The 16,342-nt window shown below is 32.8% G+C and overlaps 2 protein-coding genes across 2 annotated transcripts in view; both read right to left on the bottom strand.

Annotated features, from left to right (window-relative positions):
- LOC129216441 (aquaporin-7-like) overlaps positions 1–3,504 on the bottom strand; it is a 46,767-nt gene extending 43,263 nt beyond the window's left edge. The window contains exon 1 of the mRNA XM_054850656.1: positions 3,452–3,504. Within this exon, the coding sequence (XP_054706631.1) occupies positions 3,452–3,504 (53 nt within the window). The remainder of the gene's footprint in view (positions 1–3,451) is intronic.
- A 1,429-nt stretch (positions 3,505–4,933) lies between these two features.
- LOC129235292 (aquaporin-9-like) overlaps positions 4,934–16,342 on the bottom strand; it is a 30,800-nt gene continuing 19,391 nt past the window's right edge. The window contains exons 4-7 of the mRNA XM_054869018.1: positions 14,532–14,647; positions 13,088–13,305; positions 8,334–8,473; positions 4,934–5,085 (exon numbers count right to left, since the gene is read on the bottom strand). Coding sequence (XP_054724993.1) covers positions 5,072–5,085; positions 8,334–8,473; positions 13,088–13,305; positions 14,532–14,647 — 488 coding nt within the window. The 3' untranslated portion in view covers positions 4,934–5,071. The remainder of the gene's footprint in view (positions 5,086–8,333; positions 8,474–13,087; positions 13,306–14,531; positions 14,648–16,342) is intronic.

Here is a 16,342-nt window from a genome sequence, read left to right as displayed (position 1 = left end):
TTTGATATATATCCGGTATTTTCATTCAGTGCAAACTTAAGTCATTAAATAGTAACTGCTTCCTCAAATCACTGTTTATTTTCTTGTGCTGTTAATAATGCATCAATTCTAAAATTAATGTTTCTTTCATTATTTACATTCATATATATACATTTTAAAAAAATTACATACTTTGAATGGCATTTAAGTATAAATGATATTTTTCAATCATTTGTAAAATTTGATAATTTAATCTATTGGAAATAAAATATAGCATAACTGATACATTTCTATTAATTTTAATGGAATTATTTAAGCATTAGATGCTTTACTCATTTTCTTCGGTTAACTTCTTTTTACGAATTTCATATATTTTAGAAATAAAAAATATGCATCAGTCAGTACACATCCGTAAGACATTTTTTTTTTCTGACCAAATAAAATTGTTACATTACCTAAAATTTTATGAAAAAAGAAAATAGAGAAGGAATATCGTATTATTTTTATTATATTAAAGAAAAATTAATGTTATGTAAATATACTATATTGTTTTTGATTATTTTTAATAATAAAAGAATAATATTAATCCTATTTATACATTTAATATTTATATCGCAAATCTCCTAGTTCGAAAAAATAAATATCGAAAATATCAAAATATCATGATATTTTTAAAATAAATATCGGATATATATCGTGATATATATCATGATGTATATCACCGAACCCTGATCACAACAAAGCATTAAACTTCACAAAATGTCGCCTTTCTAAGTATAATAAAATAATAGTTTAAAAAACTAAAAAAACACGCTTTCTTAGCAAAATGAGCTAAAAAGTGAAAAAATAATCTTTGGATGATAGTAGTTGACCAATCACTTAATTTTAATGTAATACAAAAAAGCGTGGGGGGGGGGGGCTTCTTATCAGTTGTCTTGAATTTCTTCGATTTGTTGTCCAAGCAAAAATGTAAATAGACAGCACCCCACGCTTTTTTGTATTACATTAAAATTAAGTGATTGGTCAACTACTATCATCCAAAGATTATTTTTCACTTTTTAGCTCATTATGCTAAGAAAGCGTGTTTTTTAAGTTTTTTAAACTATTATTTTATTTTCTTCTCTTTAGTTTTACTTGTTTTACGAAAAAATATTTCATTTCAACATTGTTCAAAATATTTTATATTCATGAAATTTGCCCACAAAAAAGCGACTAAAGGTCTCGGGTGGCATTTGAAACATGGTCTCTCGAACTCCAAAAAGAGCAACTGTACCCCTTAAAGTGTAATAGCCGAACTCTAAAAACATTCAACTTCGCTAATAAATTGCCTGTGGAGTTTTTGTCTAATCCAGCTAATCCTTCTAAGTTATCGATGTCTGTGTGCGGAAATCATATCTACATTACTTTGAAAATTTGAGATGCATTTGAATAAAAGTTTTGTTCAACAATGATTTGATCAGCAATGAATTTCCAATTGAAGGCTCACCTAAATTTTGGCATGAAATTAGTTAAAAACAATTCTTTTTCATGTTCTAATTACCTTGGAACATTGGAACAAATTTTGTCTGATGCAGAAAAATTATAGGTTTTTGTAGATATTTTTAAATAAATTTTGCGAGCATTTTTTAATGTATTTTTAAAAAATTTTTCCTTTCTCACATTGTTGGATTTATGCCAAAATATTGATTAAAATTGGAGGAAACTAACAATTAAAAGAGTTAATTAATTAATTTGATTATAGAATATTGCATTGTCATCGGGTCTGAGGTCGCGTGCCAAATTTCAAAAGAATCCGATCGCAGGAAGTGGGCGAAATTTGAGCTGCAAGATTTCGTTACAAGATACATACATACATACAGGTGAAGCTAATAAAAGCGTGTTAAAAAATCGTTTTCATTGTGATTGACGACGGAAATGTTTTTATCGAGAAATAATAATTGTTGAGACGATTCATTGTACTTTCATTCTAAAGTTTTAATTTATACATTTTATTTTTGACAATTGAAAATAGAAGGAAATTTGAACTGCTTTATTGTTTAACGGAAAGAAAGAGCTGCAAACAATTTTATTTTAAATGAAAATCATTTATTTAATAAGACCTATTACTTACTTTTTTCTTCCTTAAAAGTTTATTTATTAATTTTAGTTTTTTTGTCCACGGAGAAAAAGTAAAATTCGAGGATTTTTACCAAAAAGAAAGAGCTGCAAACGATTTTTTTTTCTTTGATAACATGTATTTATTTTGATGTGCGTTTTATTTTTAATACTGTTTCGTCCTTTTTAAGTGATTGTTATTATTTTTTTTGTATGGAAAGACATTGGCTGCTTTTGATTGTTTATATGTACTCCTACGTTGCTTGTCTGTTTATTAATTTTTCACGCATCTATTTCATTAGGGTTTTTTTTTTTTTTTTTTTGATAGTGATAGGCATTATTTGTTTTTAGAAACTAATTTTAATTGTTGAAAAGGTATACTTGACGTAATTTTCAAGTTTAGCTAATTTAGAGAACATTGATCAGTAGAAAGTCGATAGTAGTGTTCGGGGAAGTTGGCTCGTTTAGTTCTGAACGGAACTTCTTGTTCCTGTCTTAGATACTACGCTACTTTCTTAGATCGTTTTCTCACGTCGCAGTGTAAGAAATCACGAAGAAACAAAGGCCAGTTTTAATCGCTCTATTCTTTGCGTTATTGTCCTCTAAGTGCCATTTCGTACTACATCGATGAAGATCAACAATTTTGAACATCACTTTTTCTCCCCTATCTCGCTCCGTTTTTGCAATAGGAATTTGAACTCCCCAATTTTCCAGCAGGTAGCGCCTTAAGGTGATTTCACTCAGTAGCGCATGGCTATTTAGATACTGCTTTTTTGAATATAGCAGCAGCCGTTATAGTTAGTTAAGAGAGTAGCAATTAACTTTAGTGCGCACATTGTGTACTACATACTTGTTTCTTTTGTTAGACAAGTTCTAAAGTAAATAATGTAATTTTATGTTTTGGAAAGCAGGTTATTAGTTTCTAGATTCGTTTGTTTTACCTCTTTATGCAGCCATTATCCGGAGACTGCTGCGCTTCTATTGTTAATTTGAATAGTGGATTTGTCACAGTTTAACTCTTTATATATAGCAGTTTGGAACAACTGCCAACTAAATTAAATAAACTTAAATTATTCATTGTAAATTTTACTGTCTCCTCCGAGAAGCTGACACTTTTCTTTGGGGACTTAAAGTGTCATTCATCGCTTTTTAACCGCATAACTCTTCTCACCTCTAAAGAGATGAATTTTAAAAGTCAAGAATTTTTCTACTAACCTAATCCTAAATGATTTTTTCTTTTCACTCACTTAAACCAAAATTAATCAAACAGCACTTTTAATTCCAACAAACATAAGTGGAAAACGTACTAAGTTCAGTACACATACCATGCTTGGGTATTGCTTGCAAACAAAAGTGTTCACAGGAATCTAACGGATACCAAGTTCCATAACCAGGGTTGGCCAAAACCCAGGTTTTTTTAAAAAAGCCCATGGACCCAGGGTTTTTTGGGTTTTTTTAAATAAAACCCAAAAAAAAACCCAACTAAAGCTGGTTTTTTTAAAAGAAATGTGGGTTTTTTTTGTCTTTTCTTAGGGAAAATGTGGGGTGCTTGTAGCATATTGTAGCTTAAGTATATGGACAAAGCAAAAAATTTGTCTTAAGGTAAAAAAAGCTGGAAAATTCAGCGTTTTTTGAAGAAAAGTAAAAAAGACGACGAAACCCAGGAATGGTGAAGTTTCAGATTTTTTAGTTTCCATGACTACCAACAGTTAAGGCAAAGTTACTTCTCAAGTGATAAAATCTATTGTTTTTTTGTAATTACGACATTTTTTTTTTTTTGCATTTTACTTTATTGTATTTCATTTTGTTATGCAAAACTACTGTAGAACCTCAAGTAGTTTAAATCCCTTTTTACTGAATTCCAGGTTAATCAAGACATTTCTTTGAATTTTATGTTGCCTGTTTTTCTATTTCTGTGTACAGAGTAAGAAATATTAAACTTTTTTGTAAGATAATGTACATCTTATTCTGTTTTCTGTTCGACCGTTCGTAAAACCTGTTAATTTCTAAAAAATATACCTTGTTTATATTCGAGATTTGTGACGTGTTGGTTTCCAGAAAATATTTCACACGAAAGCCTTTCGGCTAGAGTAGTTTCCTCCGTACAATCTACAAATATTGAGAAAATCAGATGTGACAGGACTTAGTCAAGATAATTTGAGTTATTTATTGACCTATTAAAGAAAAAAGTTAAATACATTTATTTAAAATCTTTGAAGTATTTTTTTTAATGCTGTTAAGAGTGAAGAAATACTATTAAAGTTCAAAATTCATTTTTTATGTCCATCGGCTGTGGTGAAAAACAAATAAAAAAGAAGTTTAAATTGTGAAAGTATTTAAATTAATTAATTTTTTAAAAAACTTCTTGGAAAATTTAAAAAAAACCCCAAAAGTGGGCTAAATAATGGGTTTTTTTTAAATGGGTTTTTTCAAAAAAAAACCATTGGGTCCAACCCAATTGGGTCCAATCCGGCCAACCCTGTCCATAACAGTTTCTTTAATTGTAGGTGTAGAAATATCCAATGTTTTTCGATTCACTTAGGGAACGATTTGCTACTTCCTTTGAAATAGGATTTCGAATTTGGCAAGCTTGTCAATAAATTTCGTTCAAAAAACTTGACTCCTACAACTACAAATTAACTTTCCAAATTAACTCATAACTGGAGAAGTCAAATTCTTAAATTTTAAAGGTTAGTTGCATTTCTAAATGTGCTTTTGACTGCCGAACATTGAATGTTAGTCTTTTAAACTGCTGGATCGGTCGAATTTATTATGATTGTAATTATTATCATTTTCAAAAAAAAAAAAAAAAATCTACATGTGTTTTTACAAGAGAAGAAGTAAAAAAAAACGTTCTAAATTAATTGATAAAGCATATTTTTATTTGTATATAAAATTGAACATGAAGGGAGGAATCTCGTAGATCTGATGGGAAACGGTGACTTGATAGAAAACATGCATAACACTAAGCACAGACACACACCGATGAATGAATTAATCACGCTTTTGTCCCTGGAAAGAAAATGAATTTAAAATTATTAGAATGAAAACAAGTTGAAAAGCATTGACTCAAATAAAATACTTATAGTTCTCTTACTCAATAAAGAAGGTTTTAGTACATGCTTTAAAATAAGATTTTTAAAAAATCTATGAAACGTGTGCATTTTAAAACAATGAGTGAATACTAGTTAATTTGTTCAGTATGGTTCAACACAGTGGCACCAATCCACCAATGCCAATAATGTTCACAAGGGATACCAGTTTGCCACATACGCAGCGGCACCATTCCGTCACGTGAGTAATAAGGTTCAAAGGTACGTATCCGTTTGTCATTGAATAAATGAGTTGAGTTCCAGACATCATTTCATCACACAAAATTAAAGTGTTCCTAATTTCATACGATTTTATTGTTCGAGATGGATATTTTTTATTCTAGTAAGTGCTTTTTTCCCCTAATTTAATAAATCTATCTGATTGTTAAACAATATTTTTAAAAAAATTTCAGATGAACGACGGAATTTTTGTCTGTTTCAAAACTTTTTAGTGATGGCAATGACTTCTACCATTTGTACCCGTGCTAAATTTCTGCATATAGTAGCTGCAGCTTTCCCATTAATAATAAGACGTATTATAGTCAGAACACTTGAGTACAACATTTTTTTTACCCAAAAATTTGGATGCTTCAATAATTCTTCAAAGAAATCCCTACTCGAAAGAAAGTATTCTATAGGAAAAAAGTATGTTGTACTAGAGCGTGCTGACTATAATAAGCCTTATTAATGATGGGAAAAGTGCAGCTATTATACACCGAAAATTTGGCCCGGGTACAAATGGGTAAAATCATTACCCATTAGCAAAAACTCCTTCGCTTATCTTCAAAAAAAAATTAATATTGTTTAATTATCTGATGGAGCAATTAAATTAGGGAAAAACTTACCAGTATAAATAATATTATTCTTGAACAATTAAATCATGTGAATTTAGGAAAACCTTAATTTCTTGTGATGAAGTGATGAATTCTGAATTTGACTTTTGTCCAGCTATCTTGTATTAATCGAAACACTGTGCGGCACGTCGAAATGACCGAAACACTCGTATGGTAATCCCGTAGCTAATTTTCATTTTCTCCTGCTCGACTCATTCAGAATCGTCTTTATTGGTCGCTTGACAATATTACTTGGCAAATGCAGTAGGTAGTTGAAAATATTTTGCTTTAAAACCTTACATGAAACCGTTACAGATAAAACATAGCCTGACAGCAGTGTCTTTTAAAATGATTTAAAAAAAAGAAGACTACGTGTGATGTGTAATAAGATATATAAACCCTGTAAAATTGCGTTCAGTAGCCCTTGTCAGTACCAAGATACCAAGTAAATGTTTTCACTATGTTTCAATCCAAAAGGTTGATGTATTAGTGCTACCACTGGTCTATAGAGGCTACTGCAGTATGATAAAATGCGTTTTTATGTCTTTTACTAGGTAAAAACACATGAAACACTAAGAACCAACAGAGTGTAAGAGACAAAATTAAAAATTTGATGATAACTAGTACAAATGGTAGAAGAAACTCTTCTATTTTAAGCCAAGAAATTATAATAGTAGCCCTGGCTTCTTTTAGAGAACTTAAAAACGTGCCAAAATCACAGCTGAAGCCTAAGTTCGAAAAACGTTGCTTTTATTTTATTTTCGGTTGATACAAAAATCTTAGTCCTTATTTCTAATGTCTCGTTCGAAATCTTTTATCTTGCTAGTAAAAATTAGATCATTATTTGCATGAAAAGCGGATGAATATGTGAAAATGGTATCTATGAATTTAAATAGCAAATCTTTTACTAGACAACATAATAAATATTGCTTTCGATTATTAAATACAGTTATATTTTTCAAGGTCTGATGCTTTGATTTTAAAACGATATTATCATTTATAATAGGAAGACAGAAAGAGGTAATTTAAAAAAAAAACGAACTACCTATATTCCATTTTAGTATTTAAAAACCACATAGTGGCTTAGGTACAGTTGTACAAGGTTCCCACTTGGATCTGGTTCGAGCTTTGGCTAGAGTGTTGATGTTATTAATTGACATAGTACTTCTCTGATCACGTTTTAGTGGTTCGGAATGCACTTAAAGCAGCAGATATCCCGGAGATCCTCATATGGAAAACCACGCCAATAATGTTATAGTAAAAATAAAATTCCAACTAAAGCATATGTATAAAAGTACACCCAAACCTCTTTTTGTGCGATTTTTTAAAATTTATCTATTTCTTTATTTATTTTATTTATTTATTTAGTTATTTATTTATTTTTTTTATGACTTTTTTTGTGAGAACTTTTTTTGTGCTGTGTATGAAAATTTCAATCAGATTGGAACTCAATTGACGATAGTATTTATAAAACGAACGATCTTTTTTTTATGTGATTTTTTTTTTATGCGGTCCCTATCCACTGCAGAAAAAGAGGTTTGGGTGTAGTTCTTTAAATGAAATTCATAAAAAATGACAACTTTATGTTTTTCCCTCTTTTTATGCAAATAGTTTGTACATGTTTGAAAACATGCCATGGCAGTGACCATCATTTATGATGTATTACGCGGGTTTCCAACTTCTAAGTGTTAGAGGGCCGCAGCTGCAATCAAAGGTTCGGTGGCGAGCCGCAACATAGTTATAGCAGTGACCAAAGTATACTTTAGAACGGAAGGGGGGGGGGGGGGGTGGGAGGGAAACTTTGTCAACGTAACGAATATCGCAAATTGAAAACAAAAAGAAACTTTTACCGAAAGTATATGAAATGTTTTATGGAGAAACTGAGATTGTCGACTTGTAACCACTAAACACGACGTCCATAGTTCTAGCTCTGTCATGGAATTGCCTCAACGATTTCGCTTACGAAATACACCTGAATTTCGGAAGTACTTCTTATAGTCCGTAAAATACGGCATTTGTTAATGAGCAGCAACTGGAACAAATATGGCATTTCTCAAAAAGTATTTTTCTTGCATGCGAATAATAAAATTTAATGTTGGAAATAATCTTCCCAAAAATCTTCGTGGGAGCACAGAAACTAGATGAGCGGGGGCATACAGTCCGAGGGCGAGGGCCACAGGTTGGAAACCCCTGATGTAATAGTACAGTAATTTCGTGATGCGAAATTTAAATGTTATATGATTTGTGACTGTGAGTATTGACTATTTCGATAAAACATTCTATTGTTTGTTTTTTCGAAAACAAAGTGGCTTAAAAATGGCGGAAAAGAACATACTTAGAGCTAGCTCTTGATCTTCTTGTTTGTCTTCTGGAGGCCAATGTATTTCGATACCTATGTAGTACAACCATCCACCGAGGATACATCCGATGTGAGGTCCTAATATACCAATCCACCAGTAACCATAACCTCGGATACTATAAAAAAAATAGATAATTTCAGTTAATTTCAAAAAGCAAAATGATTTTTACAAGTCCATTTATTTAATTTTTTATCGATGCTAAATATCAGTTTTGAAATTAGAGGAAATTTCGCAAAATTTATGAGAAACAAATCTTAGTTCATTTACAGTTTAAGGTGTATACGAAACTGAGAATTAAGATAAGTTCATGCCTGAAACTGAGACGGAGAAAAACATCTTATACATATAAAATCTGAGTATCTATCTATCTATCTATGTCCAAGCTTCTTCTCCCGAACGACAGTGAACTGACCATCGAACCAGGTATCGATGGATTCGTAATCCTCCCGTCTTCATGTTTGGCTATTTAACATAATCCTCCGATAATAATTAGCGGAGATATCAATTAAAAATAATTAATTATGACTCTTAGATTTCAAAATAAAATCCATATTTTTTCGAAGGCTTTCCTCCATTCAAATTATTATTCAGTGCTTCAACTCAACTTTACGGATGAACGCTTTTATTAAAATTTACAGCGTGAAGAAAATCATTGAAAAGAAACATCTGTTGCAATTTTTTTTCTCGAATATAAAGAAATAAAATTAGGCTTTTGTTTTAAGGCTTTTCCTGTAATCAGGGTGTTTAAGTTGTTTACTTTTCGATTATTTTGCCGTAATCTGCAGCAAAATTTTGCTGTTTTTTTTTTTTTTTTGTTCAAGCCTGATTGTTAAATACGCGTCACATGACATAACTTTCATTTTCGAGGAGGACCGTGCACGTCGTAAAGTAAATGAGTGATTTACAAGTTATTTGAGTTCTTTGAGGGTTTGTACCTGGAAAACGGATTGATGTAATTCTTGTACGACCATGTGGATAGAATCCATCCAAATATTTATCTGAGTGGTATGTTGCATTAATAAACACCCGGGCAACGCCGGGTAGTAGACTATTTTATGTAAAAAGCGGATTGTTATTGTGCATAAATATTTCCGATATAGTTTATCAGATGTAATTCAGTTTAACGTGAGTAAAGATTATAGTTGATAATGCATATATTTTCCCCTTTTGTGCTGACTGAAAATGTACTCATAACTTGTATCATTGATAGCGATTATTAACGTTGATGAGGTGTTTTGGAAAAAATATGTTTTACTGGTGTTTTGCAAACCTTGCTTTACGCGCATTTATTTATTCCTTAACGCGTTAGAAACTAGTGTCAGTGTACTACAAAAGCATCAACTGGACTGCTCTTACATTTTTTAGGTAGCCCGTGCAACGCCGGGCACGCAGCTAGTATAAAAATATTTCTTGATTGATGTGCGTATTACTTTTGGAGAAACGAAAATAACGATTTTAGAGATACGCATGTAGAAAGAAGGCTTTAAACTTCGTTTGTATTTCTTTCTTTGACGGGGCTTATAAGTTTTCAAGGGGGGTTAGCCCCCTTTTAACTTCGCTTATGTCAAAGGTATTCATCTACTGATTCGAACCTGAGTCAAACATCCTAAAAGCCGTCAGTAGCTTTTTTCAATCAATCAAAAGGCTTCAATCGACGCTACGGTTCTAGTAGTTAATGGAAATATCAATCGACTAGTGAATAAGATCATAATGGCCATATTCACCAGCCGACTTGAACCTCTCTCAAACACTCGAACCGTCGAGCTTTCTTCAATCAGTTAGAAGGCTTTATTTTGTCCTTATAGTGTTTGACAGGGACCTGAATCTGCAAGGAAAATATGACCTTAAAGTGTGAATAATACCTTAGTGAGACACCCGAACCGTCGATCAAATCCTTCTTCGATCAATTAGAAGACTTCATTTAGTGGTTAGGGTGTTTGACAGACGCTTGAATCTGCTAGTGAATAAGGCCGTAAAGGCCATATTGGCCGACCTCGAGGCCGAGCTGAACCTACCTCCGAACCTGTCGAAGCATAGGCGGATTTAGGACTGAGTTCCTGGGGGGGGAGGGGGGGCAGGATTTTTTTTTAGCAACATTTTTATTGCCCCCCACTCCCATGTTTTTGTGTGTTTCCTGTGATGCATAAATCCATGTTTACTTTTTTGTGTGTCGTTTTCATTAATGTGTGTTTTCATGCTGTCCTTTTTGAATTGACTTTAAGAGAGGGAGCTGGTATCAAGAGAGCGACGCAGGGCTCCCTTTTAAGTGGGAAATAGAATATCTCCAATTTTAGGGAGCTGGGGGTTTCTCCCCCGGAGGAAATTTTGTAAAATGGATATAAAATTCTGTACTTTGAAGCCTTATAAAGGTTAATTGGATAGAGATAGAAATTGATAACTAGATTATACAGTTGTGCAGTATTGTTCTAACTTTGTACGAAACAGCTATTTTAAGTTTGAAAGAAAAAATAAACTATAGATTTCTCATTACAACAAACTTTTTTAAATTATAAGTAGTGCAGAAAACGAAAAGGAATAGAGGTAGGGTATCATTTTTTTCTCTGACTAAACAGATTAACAATATGCAGTAGAAGTAATTGGAGCCCACTTTGCTTAGGATTTTCAAAGACTTATCTAATTATTTTCGAGAACTCTAGAATAAATAAAATTATTTAACGCACTTCATTTGTACTTTCCAGTCTCTGACATTTTAGTACTTGATTGTAAACTTTTACAGTCCTGTTCTAACTTTGTGAGAAATAGCTATTTTAAATTTAAAAGAAAAAAGAAACCATAGGTTTCTCATGACAACAACTTTTCTTCAGTTGCAAGTGGGGCAGAAAACGAAAAGAAATAGAAGTAGTGTATATTTTTTTCCGTGCTAAACAGAAAGACAATATGCAGAAGAAGTAAGATAAAAGCAATAAATACAAAAGTATTTCCAAAATACTGCATTCGGGATTGAATAAATAACAAGATATGAAACATGTGAGTCACAAAAATTTATTTCAAATAATATGTTACAAACGAGAGAACTATGATTTTTACATTTTTAATACAGGATGTGGCAAAGAGCTGAATTTGACATATTTTGGCATTCCTCCTCCTCTACCATTTGTTAGAAATTTTAAAATTTAAGGTTTGTAGCCACGCGTTTCCAAATATTAGAGGTTTTCAAGCACTTAAAAATGAAATTAGTTTTTCAAGCAATTTCCATTTTTTAAGAAACGAATCATGAATTTTTTTTGGGAGTTAGGGACCCACTTCAAAGCAAGGACCCTAAGCAATAGCTTATTTATCTTATAGGCAAATTTGACCCTGTTTGTAATTCACTCTTACCTGCAAATTTTTGCTTGATTTTTTGTAATTTTTACGAAAATTCGTCAGTTTTTACGGTTAAAGGATTTTTACGATTTTACCAATCTTTGTTAGATTTTTATAGATTTCTATAAAATTTCAGCAATTTTTTGCACAAATTTTGATGACTCAATTATTTAGATTTCAATAATGACAAGCACTGACTCACTTAGACTTAGATGATTATGACTTATCTTATTTTTAAAACAGTATTCATAAAGTAAGTAAAAAGAATCATTTAATCAGAAAGCTCAGATAACTAAAATTTATTCAGTTTGCGGTAGTATTTATTTTCTCTCTCTCTCTCTCTTTAAAAAAAGAGAGAGAGAGAGAAGGGGGGGGGACTATGTATTTTTTTTAGTCTATTTTTTAGAATTTCTCAAACGACCAATTAATTTACTAAAAACATAAATATTATGCAAATATACTTGAAATGTGGACACATCATAACGAGTAGATCGTTCGGTTAGCGTGAATGGGGGGGGGGGGGTCCCATTTGCTTTAGGTTCTAATTTGTTAAAATAATCGTCAGTTATTATAAGTGTTGCAGCTTAATGTATAGCTCGTTTAGCCTATATTTTCATTCATATACTTGCCCAAATGGTTTTCAGTCCAAAATAGTGAATTTAGACACATTTTCAGCACCCCAGTGACAGCTGTACTATTTGTATTCAATGTTCGTTTTTCCCCCTTTTCTTTTTTCCCTTCAGAAAAGGACATTCGCTTTTCTCTTCATTTTCATTGAACTATTCAAAAAAGAAAAAGTCATGATTTTTTTTGTATTAAGATTTTGGAAGATATGTTGTTACTATATAAAGTCCTCCCAAAACTGGGGGGAATTGCCCCCCAGTTTTGGGAGCACCTATGGTGCCCTATGGTGCCCTTCTGAACTATTCAAAAAGAAAAAATAATAGTAATTTTTTTTTTTTTTTTTGGAAGATGTGTTGTTACTACATTAAGTCTTTCCAAAATTGGGGGGGCATTGCCCCCCTCTGCCCCCCCCATAAATCCGCCCATGTGTCGAAGCATTTTTCAGTCAATTAGAAGGTTTCATTGGGCGGTTTGGGTGTTTGAAAGAGGCTTGAATATGATCGTAAAGGCTACATTCACCAGCTGAGTTGAACCTTGATGAGCCGCCGAAAGAAGCCTTTTTTAATTAATCAGAATTCATTTGACGCTTCGGGTGTCTGACGGAAGTTCAAATCGACTGGTGAACAAGGATGGCCATTTACAGAAACCACTTGGCAGCGGGAACACCCCCACTCAAACACTAAACTCCATAGCATACCCCGGTCCCGAGTACAATAGGACTTACCACTGAGAGGGTTAAATTGCTTTTATCTGTATAATTATAATAGTATTTAACATTCACCTGAAGGTTTCTTTCCCCCATCCTGCTATAGCTGTGAAGATTCGAGTGGGGAAGTCCCGTGCTGGGTTGATGGGTGCCATGCAGTTGAGGCCGAATGTCTGTGCAGTGACTTGTATCATGACGCCAATGAATATGGGGTATAGGAACTTGGGAATGTTGAGATTTCTCTTATCCACGATGGCCATCACGGTGAACATGACCAGAATTCCGGCTATAACCTTCGGAAAAAGATTTTTCAGAAAATAATTTAATAATAGAAAAATACATTCATTAATTTGAAACTTAGATTATTTATTATTTGACACTTATTATTTTTATACCCTCCTCGAAATTTTCTGGTTATGGGGAATTATGGTCCTGGTTATGGTTTGGTCCTGTACTAAAGCAATAAAAATCGAGAAAAATGTAACATTAAGTTCATTCATTTTAAAGATTTTTTTTTTTTTTCAATCCGAATTGCAGTGATCAATTTCGTTGGATGGTAACTGACATATAAATGTCAAAATTGTATCTGTTTCAATGAAATGAGAAAAAAGTAATGAAAAATTAGTGTTCGCAATAGCTTCCCATAATTCATTCTCTTCAGACAAAATAAAAATCGTCTTGGATTCATCGTGAGTGATAAACGGTATAAATGGAGCAGTATCAAGACAATTTCTGTTTGATCACTATTAGACCTAGGAAGACTATAGACGGTTGATATTAATATGGTATATAATTCATAATAATATTTGATAAAGGTACCTTGAGTAAAATGTCTTATGAATAGGTCCTCACTTCAGCTTTATTTACTAGAAAGATATACGATTTTATTTCCAAAATTCATTGCTTATACAATTTTTTGATGTTCCATAAATGGTATTCATTGTTAAAATACCTTTTAATGTACCATTAAAATTAATCCGAAATAATCTATAACCTGATAGCTGTCTCCATAAATATTATTTTCTGCTCAATAAAGTCATATTGTAAATCTTGAAAATAAATTTTAAACAGTCATTCTTCTTTCTGTACAGATTTATTTGTGAATGTGATGAAAACTAGAGCTTGCGAAGACCGAGTCGGACTGATTTTGGGGCAAAGGATTCAGAGCCGGAGTCAAAGGCTCAAAAATTTCTTTAGTCGTAGTTTATCATTTTTACTCTGACTCCGCAAACCTGATGGGAACAACAGAAGAAGAGTTTACAATTGTCCTACTTTTGAGCACTTTTTTGGTAGTTTAGTGCGCAAGCTTTACTAAACTACCTGACAAAGGTTATTCATGGTGAATGTGTATTTTACACTACCACTAAAGCATAACTGCAGATTTGTATTTTTTTTACCGATCCAAATTTTGAAAACATCTTAGCAAATTCTAGTAGAAAGCATTCCTTAAACCTCACTTCTGCAAAAATGAAAGAAACAATTTCTTGATAAGTAATTAATTTTCGAACGAAGAACCTACCTCCGCAATGAAGCAGTTCCAAATCGAGATAGTATCTCTTGGATACGTTGCGAATACCCAAGCTGTGTGAGTATCCCCGACGACTGTTCGTTCCGGATCGAAAGCATTGAAAGCATCTAGAGATAAAAAAGCAAGTGTATCAATAATGAAAAGCACAACTTTCTGCATTACAACTTGAATAGTTTTTCATAATTCAAGCTGGTTTGATTTGCGATTTTCTGTTGATTAGCTTCTTTTAATATGTATAAGAAGAAAATAGTTATTACTGGGTTTAATTTCTCGCAAAAGAAGTACAGTAGCCCTGTACTGTCGTAGGCAGGTAAAGGGCAGTAATTGCAAATTTTTCTCTTTTTTTTATTTTTATTTTGCATTTTTATCATCTAATGTACGATAGCTTTACTGTACAAGCTTGCTTATTTGGTTTCCACTGAAAGAAAGCGCGAAAAAAAAAATCGTCTAATTACCACATTTCCCTATTGTTAGCATTGAATCCAAAACGCATTTCTTCAAATGTTTCTAAAACTTATTTCTGCAGATACTGCCTTTTACCTCTTTACAGCAGTATAGTCCTCAGATCTTATTTTTGCACGTAAATAGGCTGAGTTTTGCCTATGATGTCAAAAAATTCGAAAAGAAATACAGGAGCTCAGCTCCTGTGAGCTAATATGCCAGCGGTGCCTACCTAGAAGGGGTTATGGTGCAAACTGCGTCAATGAAATTTTTAAGGAGGGGGGGGTTGAGGGGAATTTTTCACTTTTAGGGTGGGCTCTCTTGCTTTTTTGGGGGATCTTCGCGATATTTAGCGGGGGGGGGGGGGGGGGGGGTGCGCCCTTGCTCTTAGGGGGAGGCACCCCTGAATATGCAAATTAAGCGCTGGTTCCTACAGCGAGCAGATCCGAGTCTGAAAATTCGGTAGTGACTAGTTTAACTAAAAACTCGTAGACTAAAAAAATGGACTCGCAAAAAAATTAAATAAAATTCCACAAAAATTTTAATAATGTACAAGGGAGCAACCAAAATATGTTTTTTTTGTGTGTGTGAGGGGGGAGGGGGGGCGGTCACAACAATCTGTCCGTCTGATGTATATACATAAATTTTAGGACTGCTGAGCATGGTTTGAGGCCAAGGATTCTGATACGGGGAAGGGGATGTAAAAAAATTCCCCATTTCAACCTTGGAATGAAATGAAAACTTACTTTTTCTAAATAGGAAAAAATCACTTTCGAAAAAACGTATCGAATTTTTCGAGCTTTCCTGGTGAAATTCATCTTGTATGATAGATCGCATTGATTTTTATAAATAAATACCAGTATGATGTCTATGTTATAGTGTCATATCAAAGTTATATTTATTAACCTATTCTTGGTCGAGTTTATGTGCTGAGTTTTTTGCACTAATGAAAAGGCTCCATAGTCGTTTTGAAATATCTGCATGCCCATGCTGTATTTTCTTGAGATTTTGTGCTTTTTTATGTTGGGTTTTCACTTAAATCACACCGCTACGTATTCTCATGAACTAAAAAAAAAAAAGATAAAATATTAGTTCACATGTTATTGACGATTTCAAGCTCCATAAAACTTTATGTACTCGTTTTCTATTATTATTATTAGTTAAATGGCGTCATAAACATAAGAAAGTAAAGATTCTCCCGACAGATATAATGTAGAGGATTACTAAATGATTGACGACACAAGTGCCAAATCTTAGATCACCTCGCTGATGGACGTGTTTTGCTCTCGTACTCAGTCTCAGCCATAAACATTGTGGTTATCTCGTAGTTCCAGGAAGACAGAGCCTTGTCCCTCCGTTCA

Source organism: Uloborus diversus, chromosome 2, assembly GCF_026930045.1.
Source record: "Uloborus diversus isolate 005 chromosome 2, Udiv.v.3.1, whole genome shotgun sequence".
In the NCBI taxonomy this organism is placed as follows: domain Eukaryota; kingdom Metazoa; phylum Arthropoda; class Arachnida; order Araneae; family Uloboridae; genus Uloborus; species Uloborus diversus.
Note: the sequence above shows the minus strand (reverse complement) of the source record. Positions and strands in the feature narration are given on the sequence as shown.